This window comes from Trypanosoma brucei, chromosome 11 (genome assembly GCF_000210295.1).
Source record: "Trypanosoma brucei gambiense DAL972 chromosome 11, complete sequence".
Taxonomy (NCBI): domain Eukaryota; phylum Euglenozoa; class Kinetoplastea; order Trypanosomatida; family Trypanosomatidae; genus Trypanosoma; species Trypanosoma brucei.
Genome location: NC_026744.1, coordinates 4,158,865 through 4,173,473, shown reverse-complemented (window position 1 = coordinate 4,173,473; position 14,609 = coordinate 4,158,865). Strand labels below are relative to the sequence as shown.

Genomic DNA, 14,609 nt, shown 5'->3' with positions numbered 1-14,609 from the left:
ATTTCGTTGGAGACGAAAGCTGGGCAGGTCAATGGGAATAACAACAAAAGCAACACAAAAGGAAAACAAAAAGGAAAAAATTACGCGGTTACCAGGTACTTGTGTGTGTGTGTGTGGAGTGGGAGGGGGGCTAAACATTAAAGGACTGGTGAATACCAACGGGAGTTTAGTGAGGGAGTCGGGGGCGCGGCAACACCGATTTTGGCAATAAAGAAACATGTTGAGACAATGTGAGAAGGAACTAAATGTGTGCATGCGTCGATTTGGAAGTTATGGTTGGAAACGCACCGGCAGATTAGAGAGAGACGGGGGAAATGATGTTCCTCGCGACATTAAGACAATCTTATTCACTGCCGCCTTCCCCCCCCGCTTTGCTAGCGCTTCTCTTATTGCACCACCGACATCTTTTCCTTTCCCTGACCAGTGATTTCGCCATTGCTACTTGCAGCTTTAGCTCGTACTTTTGTAGCACTTTGGGAAAATAATACCGCCGAGTCACTGGTCGCCGTCACTCACTCCACTTGTAGTTTGGATTCCATCTTATATTATAATTGTTATTTGGCATTGTTTATAGATTTCATTTCCATTTTTTCCTTTGATTTCTGCTTTCATGTATCTGAAAATTCCCTGTCAATTTCAGCATGGTTAGACCACTTTTTCCCGAATGTTCTTTCCACCGGCACCGTTCCAATGCCTTTGAAACCTGTTTGTATACTCACTCTTTATTACCCTTGCTATCTCCCATCTGCTGTCCTTTTATTTCTTGTCATTTCCCACTGGATTAGTGTGCTGGCAGTGATGAAGTTTCTGAAGCCCGGCAAGGTTGTGATCATGACTTCGGGCCGGTATGCCGGCAAGAAGGCTGTGATCGTGCAGAACACGGATACGAGGAACAAGGAGCGCCCGTACGGTCATTCGTTGCTCGCCGGAATTAAAAAATACCCAAGAAAGGTTGTGCGCGGGATGAGCAAGCGCTCCATCACACGCCGCTCGCAAGTTGGTGTGTTCCTCCGCGTTGTGAATCACAAGCACTTTCTACCAACCCGATACAACATGGACCTCTCGCGTGAACTGCGCGGTCGCATCAATGTTTCCGACGCATCGAAGAAGGCGAAGTCGAAGCAGTTGGTGAAACGTCTGTTTCAGGCCCGCTACAACGCCGGTAACAACCGTTGGTTCTTCCAGCGCCTTCGCTTCTAAGCTCGCACTGGCTCCTCTCTGGTACTTTTTGTTCTTTAGGATTTTTTTTCTTGTTCTATTTCCCAGTAAAGCGGATTTTCGTTGGTGATGCCTCCTGTATCCCGGTGTTGGGTGTATTTTTCTGCAACCTCAGGTCTGCTTTGTGGTTCGTTAGTATACCAACATGTTTGTACTCCTCCTTTGTCTTTTTCTTCTTTCTTTGCTCTCCCTTCTTGCCGCGTCTGTACCAGGTCAAAGAAGGGCGAGGGGGTATTGGCGTGTGGTGTGGGTTTTGGGTACCCTTCACCCTGTTTTTTTGTTTGTATCCTCCCGTTCTTTCAGTTACGGACCCCATGACCTTTAGTAGCGCCAAACGTTTGCGACTCCTCGCCCTGCGGGCGGGACATCCTGGGGTAATTTCCCCCGTTAACTCCGGCATGACAACCCACGCTCTAAGGGTGCTGGGTGTATTGAATCTAAGGGATACCAGCCTCATGTGCTCTCTGAATAATGTGTTTTCCATGACGGATGTTCGATCCCGTGCTAACATTTTTCACGCCCTCGCCTGTAGTGTCCGCGAACAAGAGTGTGTCCACGAGGGTATGGATGAGACACTGATTGCACAATTGCATAATATGCAGGACGTTATTCTTGCCGATGGGGATGACCTTTCCCCTTCGGAGTGTATTCTTGTTATGGAAGGGTTGCTGAAAATCATGCCATACTCGTGCGTGCGCAGGAAGTTAGTGTTGATGTTGCGCAGCCGTGTGGTGACGCTCGTAAATGTGGTGAGTGGCCCTGTTGAACTTATCGGAATCGTCCGTGTCATTGTTGAAGCCATGCAGGAACCGCAGCCTTCTCTGGCACCGTCCGCTACTGAGGGTGCTGCAGGAGATAATCAGACACAACTTGGAAGGTCACAGGAACTCTGTGAAGTGTGTCGAGTAATCGAATGTAGGCTTGATTCCTTTGGCAAGCAGGACCTTGTCACACTTGTTGACGCGATGACAGTTCGTCAATCTTCAAGTGAGAGACCGGAGACACTTACCAACCTAGCGCAGCAATGTTCTACGACGAATCGGAAGCATTCAGATGGCGGGCCACTTCGCCATGTTCCCGATGAGTGCCGGGCGCTTGTGCTTGTGATATTTGACCGTCTCAGGTTGATAGTTATGTCGCTTTCACCGTCGCAAGTGAGCGCGTGGGTAGTGCGTATCGTGGGTCTCCGAATTTATCACCATGTACTTTTCGCAACGTTACTGAAGCGGTTGAACGACGAACAGGTGCGTCGTGCGATGTCGTCTTCGCAGTTGTCCACCTCCATCGAATCGCTCATTGTGGCACTCCGATGGTCTCGCAGTGACAATGATATTTCTTGCACTGAACAACGGTTTGTAGCCCAAGTTATTGTGAAACTTTTGGACAGTTTATTAGCAGACGTGGTAAAGCGTGGCTCCTCCTGCAGTGACTGTGTTACTTACGTGCTTCCGGCACTTACTCTGCTCGCTGAGGAGGCTACAGTGGGGTGTTTAGAGTTTCCCCCGTCACTGGTCGAACGTTTGTTTTGCATGCCGTACAATCATTTGGAGAAGTTTACACCATGGCAACGTGCGCAACTCTTTGCTGCAGTTTTCCTGTGGGGCATTGCTAAGCCTCGCTCGAAGCAAACGCCTGGGCAGCCGCACCGATTGCGAAGTGACGTCGATCCCCACTTCAACACCAGCGCCGATACCACCATCTTTTCCCTTGCGGTGTGGTGCAGGGCTATCGTGAGATATGCTGACTCTTACAATCTGTTGGATGCTATGCAAATTGTTAATGAAGCGTGCGGCGTAGTGTATGCGGAAGCTAGAGGTCATGAACCTTATGACCCTTCGGTGGTGCGGCCTACGTTGTCCTTACTGCAGCAGCGGATACAAGCCAAGCAAGATGGGTTTCATTTGGTTCCAACATCGCACTTGGTCCGTTATCTGACGTCCATGTCGAAGCTTGGCATACGGGCGAAGTCGGACTATTACGCGGTTGTGAATATAGTTCAGAAGCGGTGTCTCACGGAATTTGAACGGCTTCGTGTGTTGGGAGTTGTCGCCCGACATCAGTTGCGGGCACTTACCTTTCTATCGGACACCGTGAGTAGCATACCCCACCGATCGGTTTCTTTGCAGCCGCGGCAGAAGTGCTTGCTCTTGAGGTATTTAGGAAGGGCAGGTGTCAGCCGCTTTGTACGGGCCCCACTTCACCCATCGCTGAACGTCGGCTCTTTCCTAACCCATGAAGAGGTGACGACCTTGCCGTTCATCGACGCCGTGTTCGCTTTCGTCGGCCTTGCTGATTTGCGACAATTTGCCAACGAGACACTTTTTGCACTCCTCCATGGACCCTTGTCAAGGCTTGATAACCTTGCAGATATTCAGTCTGCTGCTCTTTTGGGTGAGTTTTCCGTTGCATTGTGTCGCACTGATCAGCACCGTTTTTGCCATCGGATTGTCTGTGAAACGCTGAACAAGGCGTCAAGTCTCCTAGCGTCGTCACGGGGTCTCTTTGTCGATGTAGCTGAGGTAGCCTACTGGATCCGTCTACTAGACGCGTGGCCACAGTTATCTACAAATAGTGGTGGTAGTGGCCGGAATGGTGCTGAGTGTGGGAAGGTAGACGATTCGGCGTACGTGGATGCTCTGGGGACTTATAAGGTGATGGCCGCTGCGCTTGTGACGACGCGGCTACTGGATATTGCACGGTCGAGGACATTACAACCTAACACATTTCTTTTCAGTCAGATGGCAGTGGGACACCGGCTTGGCGCCGCTGTCCCGCAGGGGGAGCTTTATCGTTTATCACAAAATTTGGATACGAAACATCTTGCACAGTTGCTAAATAACCCCCGCCAAGTGGTCAACGCTGTGGTTACAGGCCTGTACATATCTTCCGTCGATGCGGTTCGCGCTATCGATATCCTTCGCTTCGCTACGAAGAACTTTGGTTCCCTGAGTGTACAGGATGAGCTAATACTCGGTGCAGAGATCACGGGGTTCCTGCGTCGTAGAGACAGCAAGGTGAATTCCGCTGTGGAGGCGGCAGTGCAGGATCTTTGCGAGTTGATGAAGGCAAATATAAGCAGAATAGATCGGAAGCAGAAGTTGAGTGAACGCGAAGTGGCACTTGCTGCTCACTACGGCTTTGTCAGCGCCCCGGAACAGTCCCTTCGTAAAATCAGGTAATGGAGGCTGGAGTGGGCACAAAACTCATCAAAGTTGAAGAGTGAGGCACATGGTGACTGAACCCCCGTTGCCCCTTCATGTTACCGTTCTTTACCCTCAATTCCATCACTACCCTTTCTACATTTCACACACAAATGTTCTCCACCACTGAAAAGTGCTGTACAATCAATTTCCCGAATGTTCTTTCCACCGGCACCGTTCCAATGCCTTTGAAACCTGTTTGTATACTCACTCTTTATTACCCTTGCTATCTCCCATCTGCTGTCCTTTTATTTCTTGTCATTTCCCACTGGATTAGTGTGCTGGCAGTGATGAAGTTTCTGAAGCCCGGCAAGGTTGTGATCATGACTTCGGGCCGGTATGCCGGCAAGAAGGCTGTGATCGTGCAGAACACGGATACGAGGAACAAGGAGCGCCCGTACGGTCATTCGTTGCTCGCCGGAATTAAAAAATACCCAAGAAAGGTTGTGCGCGGGATGAGCAAGCGCTCCATCACACGTCGCTCGCAAGTTGGTGTGTTCCTCCGCGTTGTGAATCACAAGCACTTTCTACCAACCCGATACAACATGGACCTCTCGCGTGAACTGCGCGGTCGCATCAATGTTTCCGACGCATCGAAGAAGGCGAAGTCGAAGCAGTTGGTGAAACGTCTGTTTCAGGCCCGCTACAACGCCGGTAACAATCGTTGGTTCTTCCAGCGCCTTCGCTTCTAAGCTCGCACTGGCTCCTCTCTGGTACTTTTTGTTCTTTAGGATTTTTTTTTGGAGCACTTCTTGCTGACAGTGGTAGGGTTCCCACCGCACGAGGTGGCAGGTGTGCTGCACTCCTAAACGTTTTATAATACATAGTTGCCCTGTCGGTAGCGTCTTCGCTGCCTTGCTTATGCTTCCTTACCTTTTCGAATGCCTGTTGTTGGTGTTTTTTGTGGTATCACTACTTTTTCGCTTAACGTCTACCATTATAATTTGTTCACTGGAAAGGTGTTTTTTTTTTTCAAAAAAAATTCTAGTGTTTAACCGTAGGTTTTAATATCGTTGGGTGTGCGTCTCTGTTGAACGATTTTTTTTGTTTGACATCCTAGCCCGTATCTTGGAGAACCTTTCCCTCTTAGTAACGATTGTTACTTGTTTTAAGTACACCATATTCTGCGGTTGTACTTTTCCGTACCACGGTAGGCCTGATATCAGCACAGTCATATATATTGGAGGCGTGTGATTGCTATGTCTGGGGAGATTCGATATGCTTCTGGGGCAAGCGCCCAGGCTTTGTTCGATAAGCAGCAGTACACCATGGGCATATCGAGAAACATGTTTTCATCACACGACAAGGTAAAGGAAAAGAAGTGTATGATCCCACCGGCACTGATGAAGGGAGTTACAGTAGCCAAGTTGTGGGATGCTATTTTCTCCGACAAAGCTGAGTTCTTGCAGCGTTACCACGGGAGTCGAAAAGAGACGAACTTGGAGCTGAGTAAGTGGGAGTACGCGCCGGACATGGCCAGCGGGTTTCGAACGCTAACTTTCCAATGCACCGTGGACTTACCCAGAGGGCCCGTCGACACTACCCTTAATCAGGCGCACCGTTTTGCCTACACGTCATCAACAAGTGGTGGTATAACACTCGTGTATCACGTATCCTCTCAGACACCAAATGTACCAATGGGAACGACCTTCCGGACAGAGGCACTTCTTGAAATTACCGCACCCTCTGAGGATGCAGATATCACATTGGCCGTGTACGGTGGTTGCAAGAAAATGAGTATGGGCTTTGCTGCCATCCAATATATGGCTAATCCGCGGGCAATAAAGGAGATGACGCGGGCATATCAGCAGATGCTGGAAATGATTTCGAAGGATCTGACCGGTGATGTTCTATGTGTGCAGACGTCAGATGTATCTGAGGGTACCTGCTCAGCAAAGGAAACTTCTGTCAGCGAACCATCCGCTAGTGAGGAAGTGGGCCAAAGCAGTACACTTTTCCAGGGTCTGCTGCTTGTTCTTGCTTTGGTTGTCGCAGTTTCACTTTTGTGGCACCTGGCCGGACTCCAAAATATCGGGCGTATGACTTCGTTATTGTCAGCCCGAGTGAACGATCAAACGATGAACAGCGCTCCACATCCCAGTTCTTTGACCGACGCCCTCAACATGGGTTCGTCTGCTGATACAAAAACTGCAAGGCCGTCGTTAACCCAGGATAAGGCACTTCACCACGCAGCACGGGATGTACACATACAGTCACTACGACAACGATGGTTGGAGCAGCGTGATCGCATCGTAGCTTTGGAGGTCAGCCTTGACAAACTTTGGTCCTTCTTTTTTATGCAGTTACTGATCATTATGTTTATCGTAGTAAAGTTATTTATGAGCCCTTCGTAAAGGATCCGATGGTTGGGTGTATTTGTGTGCTCTTCACCCTAGACCTGCAAGCCTATCCTCGCACGGTGCATGTGTATTAGCCAATAAATGTGTTGAACGAATCACGTGTGTGCCTTGGGGGGGGGGGAGCAAAGGAAAGGAAAAGTATGACATTTGCCGAAAGGGGTGGAGGGAACAAAGAGGACTCAATCAATCCCTTTTTACCCCTTTCACGGATAGTAAAATCACTAAACATCCCTTGGGCACGTACAAATGCTCTCTTCGTATTCATGCGGTGCGGATTATGTAATATACAGAATGGTTTCGGGTGACCATTGCCAAGTGGAACCCTGGTCGAGTGAAACTAAAACACGATGTACCTGCATTACAAATGTGATCGGGGTAGCATCTCACTGAAATGTCGTTTTGTGCAACAAATACATTTTGTTATGGGAAAGATTTATCGCATTTCCTTGCGTTACGCTGCGGAAAAAGTGTAACAATCAAAGTCAGCTGTTTGAAAAAGTGATTAAAGTGTGGGGGAAGGTAACACGACGCGAAAAAGCAGGTAAGTGAGACAACATTTAATAAATACACACACAAACGAGAAGAATAGGTTCCAATTGATATGCGACAAAAGTTTCAGATTTCAAACATTTAAAGAACAGAAACGCAATGGATCAACGTAACGTTCGTGTTATAAAGAATGATTCGATGAAAAAAGGCGAAGAGCTTCCTTCTCCTCCAAATCTTGAAAAAGGACATTTGCAAGGCGATAACAATACTCATTGAAACAACATACGGATAACAGTCGTTAGCGCAACCCTACCCACGAAAACTTTATCTACAATTTGCAACCGGAACTTCTAGGTCAAGCATGGAGTGTACCTAACAAACCACTGCTATTTTGGGGTACGGGAGTGTCTGCGGTACAACAGGCACTTCGTCACGTTGCGGAGGATGCGGAACGGAAGCGGCAGGGTCTCCTCCTCGCCCCACCATACCCGTGTGCAGAGAACCCGTGGGGGTGGCGGCTTGCGAAGGATATACTTGATGACAATAACTGAGGTTGTGGGAAGCGTTGCGTGAAGATGCGTGGATAATGCTCCTGTTTGAGTTCTATGTCCTTACTCTCATTTTCGCATCTGTGTGTTGTGTGTTTATGTTGTGGTTACGTCTCCCTGATTGTTTGTGTCATATACTGTTGTGTTACGCCAGGGCGTTTGACTCCTTTTCTTTTTTTTCTTATTTTCTTACTTTTCCTCACTTACTGCGCATATTGTAAAGTTAAGTACTCACGTTAACTGCAGATGTCACCCAGGGCAACAGAGCCAATAATAAACGAGGACGAACACCCAACCTCAATACCCAGCTTGTCTCAGGGTAATGTGTTGGAATTACCTCCAGACAGCGATAAATCTACAGCAGCTGCTGACGGGGAGCACAGGGGCTGCCTGAACACGGTATTTGACCCCATCAAGGGAGTTGTTCCGTCTGGTGGAATGGCGTCAAATGTGTTTAACCTGGAGAGTGCTACCCTTGGTGCTGGAATTGTGATGCTGCCTTCTGGTTTCCTCAACTCTGGCATAATAATTGCCACGTTAATGTTGGTGTACATCTGCTTCACCACAGTGTACTCTATCCGCATACTCGTGATCACTAGGGACAAAACTGGATTCCGTTCGTATGAGGAGATGGCGTGTGGGTTGCTTGGCCGCGGCGCAGACTACTTTACGGCTTTCTTGATGTTTGTTTTCTGCTTTGGAACCTGCGTTGGGTACGTGATATCAGTGGGTGACTTACTCTCTCCACTTTTGAATCAGCCTTCAACAACTGGATTTCTGAGGACATCGATGGGAAAGAACGTTATTGTTGGTGTAGTTTGGTTGGTTGCCATGTTACCACTCTCGCTTCCCAAGGAGATTAACTCACTTCGATATGCTTCTGCTGTGGGTGTTTTCTTCATTGTTTTCTTTGTGATATGCATGATTGTACACGCTGCGATGAATGGCTTGAAAGACGGGATAGGATCGGACATTCGACTCGTCGGTGATGGGTGGGGGATTCTGAATGGCTTCACACTGTTTGTATTTGCCTTCATATGTCAGGTGAATTGTTTTGAGGTGTATGAAGAGATGAAGGGACCCACCCCACGGCGAATGACGCGCGACAGTAGTGTGGCGATGTCGATGGTTGGTCTCCTGTATTTCTTGTCTGGTATCTTCGGTTATCTTGATTTCGGGAATGATCTAGAAGGCTCCGTACTCAAATTGTACAAACCACAAGATGATGTGATGATGGCCATCGGGTATGTTGGCATCGCTATCAAGATTTGTGGGGGGTTCGCTATTTGCATCCAGCCATCTCGTGATGCGATTTATTATGTATTGGGATGGGGGAAGACGTCTGATGTTGACAGCTGGAAGAACCTCGTAGTGAGTGGTGTCTTGGCTACCCTCGCTCTCGTACTGGGACTTGTGCTACCCAGTATTGAAGTTGTCTTCAACTTTCTTGGAAGTTTCTGTGGTGGCTTCCTTGCGTTTATTCTACCAGCACTGTATTACATGTATGCGGGGAACTTCTCTCTGAAAGAGGTTGGGTGGTTCAACTACGCTGTCACATACCAGTTGCTCATTGTCGGCGTGTTCGCTGTTGTGTTTGGTACGGCATTAACCATTTACGACGAGGTTAAGAAGTAACGGATGTGTCAGAACCCGTGACCTACTTGAAGTATACCCTCTTTTCTTTTCTTTTCCTTCTTTGTTTTCCCTCTTGTTTTCTTTTATTTTTCTCGTTCATCCCCTTTCTTGTGTGAAATTAGGCATGTGCGACAGCGATATGGGGTTGAAAATGCATGTCTCACATAATGCCACTGATGATGGGAGGCCTATGAATCAATGATGCAACTTGGTAATATTAGTGGATGAAGTAAGAAAACTGCATTATATGGTTTGTTGGATGCCGTTCTCCCCCGCGGACGCTGCATAGCCATATCTACAGCTTTTTTAACGTCAATGATAAATATCTGTAAAAAAAAATGACAATCTCTTTATCGCAATGTAAGAGTTTGAGGAAATCTCTACGAATTAATTTATGGTTTTTTTAAATTATTAGTTATCGCGTTATAGAGGCACAACGAAAAAACTTTTGTTGACTATAATACTGAGTAGCGGCAATAGTTGTTTTTTTTTTTTACCCTCATTTATCTGTCTGTAGTAATTAAGTTAGTATTTTGTGATTCCTTGCCTCGCCTCCCTTTTTACGCTTTTTTGCTTGGGCACTTTCGTCTAGCTTTTTTGCTTAATAATATTTACTTTTCGCAAATGTCTCTATGGTACGCTGTTTAGAGAGGCTGTTTCCCTCCTCCTCACCATTATTATTGGATTTTCTGCGGTTGGGGTTGTGGGTGGGTAAGCCTTTAGGTGTTTAATCCCTATGGTTGAGACGTTGCATTACGTGTTGTATAGTGTTTTCTATTTTATCCCTTCTTTTTGTCCTTTAAATCCCTTTGCCACTATACCTTTTCCTGCATCCAACACAAACTTCCCTTTTGTCTGCACACATCGCACGTGGTGTTTGGTGGTCTGATTGGGCAGCGCGATGAAGTGTGGTACTTGTGAGGAGCCCTGCGAATCTGGTTTCATATATCCCCTTACCTTCGTGTGCGGTGAAACTGATGATCAAATGCTTCAGTTTGATTCTTGTTTTCTGGAGTGTGGCACATTACTACCCCAGAGTTGTGTGTGTTTGTGTACACTGATGCGTTACGTTTTCTGACAGATGGTTTATTTGTTGCTCACGTTTCCCTCTTTCCTAATTCTTCTCGATTTGATATTAGTGGTTACGTATATATATATATAGCACATTCCCCTCCCACAAGATCTATATATGTTGTGTTTTGGATTACTGTTTGGAATGCCTCCATGTGCGCTGCCGTGTTTACTTTGTTTGTGTACCTCCCCGTAGTTAGGCACTTTCTTGCCATGACATCATAGCAACTTGTTGCTGCATCCACCCACTGAGGTATAATTCAGATCCACATCCTTATTGCGTCAGCGCCTTCATTAATTTGAGTAGTGGGAAGCTGCTGTATTAGTTGGGTGAGGGGATACGGATCTGTTTTCCGCTTTCCCTATTGTCATGTGAGTCACACAACTCACTTTGTCTTTTTCTCTACATCGCCACACTCTTCTATCTTTTTGGACCCCTTTTTTCGTATCCGGATTAATTCGGTTTCTAATCCAAGACTTACCCATGTTATGGTTTTTGTTGGTTTGCTGACCGAAGAGAGTGAAGTGGTTATGCTGTGTGTGTCCGCTTTCATGTAGCTGTTGCTGTGCTTCTCTTGATACCCTTTGTACTTCATATATATATATATATATATCGTGTTGTGTAATTATTACTACTGCCGTCGGTGATACCGGTTAATATTTTAGGCTGTTTCTTTTATTGAGTGACTGATTTTACGTATTGGCATATGTGTCCTATCGTCTTCTTGCGCTTTTGTTCTATTTTGTTTGAGTTTTAGCTGCGATTTGCTGTTGATATGTTTTGCTCCTCGCCACTGCATACCAACGGCTCTGTAAATTGTCCCTTGCAGGGGGACGATAAAGTTGTTAGCAAGGATGATAACCCGCTATTTGTATGTCTCGGTGATGCCTCCTTTAATGATTTTGAACATTCGGATGATGCTCCTATACCTTACATTTTACCGGACGTGGCAGGTTGGTGTTCAACTTCTGGGCAGGGCGAGGGCCTGATTGCTCTTGAAAAGGCACTGGAAGTTATTGTGGGGCGCCTGGTGCCACCGGCAGACGTTGTGCTTTGTAACGAAGCTACAGAACTCCCCGAACCACCTGGATAAAGTTTGTTGGCTTGTTCCCATGGGGATAGATGGTTGCTTCGTTGAGGCGCTGTTTTTCCCCTTTTCAGTTTTGGTTTGCCGCCTTGGATGCCGCTTTCGGCTTAAGGCACTACTTGCATTTTGGGAATGCCGCAGGGTTTATGAAAATATTTCGTACAGGTGCCTGGAACAAATTCTTTGTGTATAGATGTGGTTTCCCGTACATTTTCACCCCCATTATTTTGTGCTTCCACATCGTAAACAAGTGCGATGTGTTTCCTGTTTGCATCAGGATGTACCTGCTATTCAGTTCCTTTTAGTGACGTCCTTTAATAGGGGTTTATGGCACTTCTTTAACTTCACTATGACTCTCATCTCCCCTGCTTTCTTTTCTTTTATCACTTAATGGTGGGAAGAAGATCATTCAAGGGAGAAAAATACATAAAACCTTTGTAACAGCTCTATTGTAAGAGTATTTATCGGACCCATCTGCTTGTTTTCTCAGGCTCACCCCTACGTGGAGGAGCCCAATATTTAACGATTCGAAAGGCGTACGTTTTTTTTTTTTTAGAATTCTACTAATATGCGGCACACAATACCTTTTTTCCGACGCTCTGCCTTTGTTCCAGCCCCTGGAAGTTCGCTGCTAAATCCCCGTAGTCAACGTGCGAAAGTTCGTCGAATGGTGGCCGCTCAGAAGGCTCAGGGCGAAAACTTCGAGCGACAGGCGCTGTATGCCGAGCTTGGCGGCTCACCTTCAGCGAGAGCACCACGGAGCAAGGGGGAGCGTTCAAAGGAGGCAACGCGTCGTGTTGGTTGCGAGGTGGCGGAGCGCGCAAAGCACATGACGGACGCCGAATGGGAAGGTGTGCCAGTTGACGAAAAGCATGCCTTTGCGAAGTACATGCACAAAGTGCTTCAGGAGCATCCCACAGAAACAACAGAGCAGCAGCGCCGAAGGTATTTCGAAACCACAATGGCTGACGTTTTTGAGTTAGATCCACGGAAAACGGTGCGAGACGAGTACGAGCGTGTCAAACTGGGTTTGCCGGTGCACCTCAAGAATCCACAGTACTCCCTCGGTGTGTCGCAAGCCGTATACGATGCTGCTGATGCCTCCCTTTTCGATCCCGAAAACGTTCACCGGCTGGAAAATGCGATGACACACGTGAAACAAGTGTTTGCAGATTACGTTCACAAAAAGCGTGAAGGTGTCAGCACGGAGGCTGAGAGACGGATGCTGGCGAATCTCACCGCGGAACTCAATTTGGAAACGCAGAAGCACCTTGCCAATATGTTCAAGTATGCCGAGATGCGGTTACGGCAAGTTAAACTGGAGGAACGGCATCATCAGTTGGCAGAAATCGAAAGACTTCGAAGGATGGCGCAGCAAAGGGGCGGTGTGAAGGGGCGTAAGGGTGGGAGCAGAAAGATGTCGCGCATGGAGAGACTTAAGCGCGTTATTAACCGCGCTGTGGGCCTCGATATCGCCGTCGCTGAAACTGTTCTGACGGAGATGCAAGCCCAGGAGGAGTTCCTACAGTTTTGCGAAGTTTTTGCACGGCTGACACTCGGCAGTGGCTTCAAACACACGGGAAAGGATGAGAATCTTAGTGCGTATATTGAAAGTCTGCGCAAACTATACTCTATGGATGCCGCCACGCTAAGCACATTAGACGTTGTCCAGTACTATTCATCTAAAGAGGGAGCACACCCCGTGGATTGGGCCAAGCGCTGGTACGAAAGGGCATTGCTCCTCCCACTGCAAAGCACGCCAGAGTACCAAAAGCTACTCCAAATCCAACAACGGGATGAATCGACGGTAAAGCACATTAAAGAAACTGCGGGTACAGGTCATGCATTTGCTTGCGAAGCCGAAGCCGAGGTCGCCCGCATAAAAACGCAAAAGGTGGTCAACCTAGTTGAGAAGATGTTTATGGATCCCAAAGATAAACGTCTGGAATCGTTGCACGAAAAGCGCCTCCGGTATCTTGCACATATGCAGATGGAGCGGCAGATTAGGTGCGTCAGGGAAAATGCCAAGCTATTCGACGGCGTGGAAAATATGCCGGAGGCAGCACAATGTCGGGAGTTGTACGAAAAGATAATGGAAAAGAAAACAGCCCAATGCAACATGACGTCACCTCCTGAGGGGGAGGGATCAGCCATCCAGTCCGCCAAAACCGAGGGGGATCATTGTGAGGTTGGACCAGGAATGTTTAACGTGTACGACGATGCGGAGGCATCATCCCTCTTTGAAAAGATCCGTGAAATAACTCTTAGGGTTATCCGGGACCGCCGCGTGCAGAGCGCGGCGGCAACGAAAGCACGTATGCTTAATCGAATCATAAGGAGCCTCAAAGGTGGCGAACGAAGTATTGCGGAGGAGTTACGTGCCCTTCACCAACAACGCAAGGAAAAGATGACAATGCGTATCCTGGGTATAATTGAGAACGATGTGAAAACGGAAATGGAGTGGCTCCAAAACATGGAAGAGGCGGAACGACCACCGCTGTTACCAATACCAGAAAACATGTCGTACGTGTCTGCGGCAGATGTGCAAGCATGGCGTGAATTGCGGGAAGATGATGAGCGGAAAGCTGCTAACCCGTTCGAGCGCCGGCGACGCACGTTTCAACCGGAACTTCTAGGTCAAGCATGGAGTGTACCTAACAAACCACTGCTATTTTGGGGTACGGGAGTGTCTGCGGTACAACAGGCACTTCGTCACGTTGCGGAGGATGCGGAACGGAAGCGGCAGGGTCTCCTCCTCGCCCCACCATACCCGTGTGCAGAGAACCCGTGGGGGTGGCGGCTTGCGAAGGATATACTTGATGACAATAACTGAGGTTGTGGGAAGCGTTGCGTGAAGATGCGTGGATAATGCTCCTGTTTGAGTTCTATGTCCTTACTCTCATTTTCGCATCTGTGTGTTGTGTGTTTATGTTGTGGTTACGTCTCCCTGATTGTTTGTGTCATATACTGTTGTGTTACGCCAGGGCGTTTGACTCCTTT

General features: G+C 47.7%; 6 protein-coding genes across 6 annotated transcripts; all 6 read left to right on the top strand.

The window, feature by feature from the left end:
* Window positions 1–690: 690 nt before the first annotated feature.
* On the top strand, window positions 691–1,200 carry TbgDal_XI17830 (60S ribosomal protein L27, putative; the record flags this gene model as incomplete). The annotated part of the gene is made up of 1 exon (XM_011782625.1): window positions 691–1,200. One exon carries the CDS (start codon window positions 691–693, stop codon window positions 1,198–1,200), a length of 510 nt encoding a protein of 169 aa, XP_011780927.1.
* Window positions 1,201–1,532: 332 nt separating this feature from the next.
* Window positions 1,533–4,397, top strand: TbgDal_XI17820 (hypothetical protein, conserved; the record flags this gene model as incomplete). Its single annotated transcript, XM_011782624.1, has 1 exon — window positions 1,533–4,397. The coding sequence occupies one exon, from the start codon at window positions 1,533–1,535 to the stop codon at window positions 4,395–4,397; it is 2,865 nt and encodes a 954-aa protein (XP_011780926.1).
* Window positions 4,398–4,474: 77 nt separating this feature from the next.
* TbgDal_XI17810 (60S ribosomal protein L27, putative) lies at window positions 4,475–5,110 on the top strand (the record flags this gene model as incomplete). The annotated part of the gene is made up of 1 exon (XM_011782623.1): window positions 4,475–5,110. One exon carries the CDS (start codon window positions 4,475–4,477, stop codon window positions 5,108–5,110), a length of 636 nt encoding a protein of 211 aa, XP_011780925.1.
* A 507-nt stretch (window positions 5,111–5,617) lies between these two features.
* Window positions 5,618–6,772, top strand: TbgDal_XI17800 (hypothetical protein, conserved; the record flags this gene model as incomplete). The annotated part of the gene is made up of 1 exon (XM_011782622.1): window positions 5,618–6,772. The coding sequence occupies one exon, from the start codon at window positions 5,618–5,620 to the stop codon at window positions 6,770–6,772; it is 1,155 nt and encodes a 384-aa protein (XP_011780924.1).
* A 1,289-nt stretch (window positions 6,773–8,061) lies between these two features.
* TbgDal_XI17790 (amino acid transporter, putative) lies at window positions 8,062–9,450 on the top strand (the record flags this gene model as incomplete). Its single annotated transcript, XM_011782621.1, has 1 exon — window positions 8,062–9,450. One exon carries the CDS (start codon window positions 8,062–8,064, stop codon window positions 9,448–9,450), a length of 1,389 nt encoding a protein of 462 aa, XP_011780923.1.
* Window positions 9,451–12,177: 2,727 nt separating this feature from the next.
* On the top strand, window positions 12,178–14,442 carry TbgDal_XI17780 (hypothetical protein, conserved; the record flags this gene model as incomplete). Its single annotated transcript, XM_011782620.1, has 1 exon — window positions 12,178–14,442. The coding sequence occupies one exon, from the start codon at window positions 12,178–12,180 to the stop codon at window positions 14,440–14,442; it is 2,265 nt and encodes a 754-aa protein (XP_011780922.1).
* Between the last annotated feature and the right edge of the window lie 167 nt (window positions 14,443–14,609).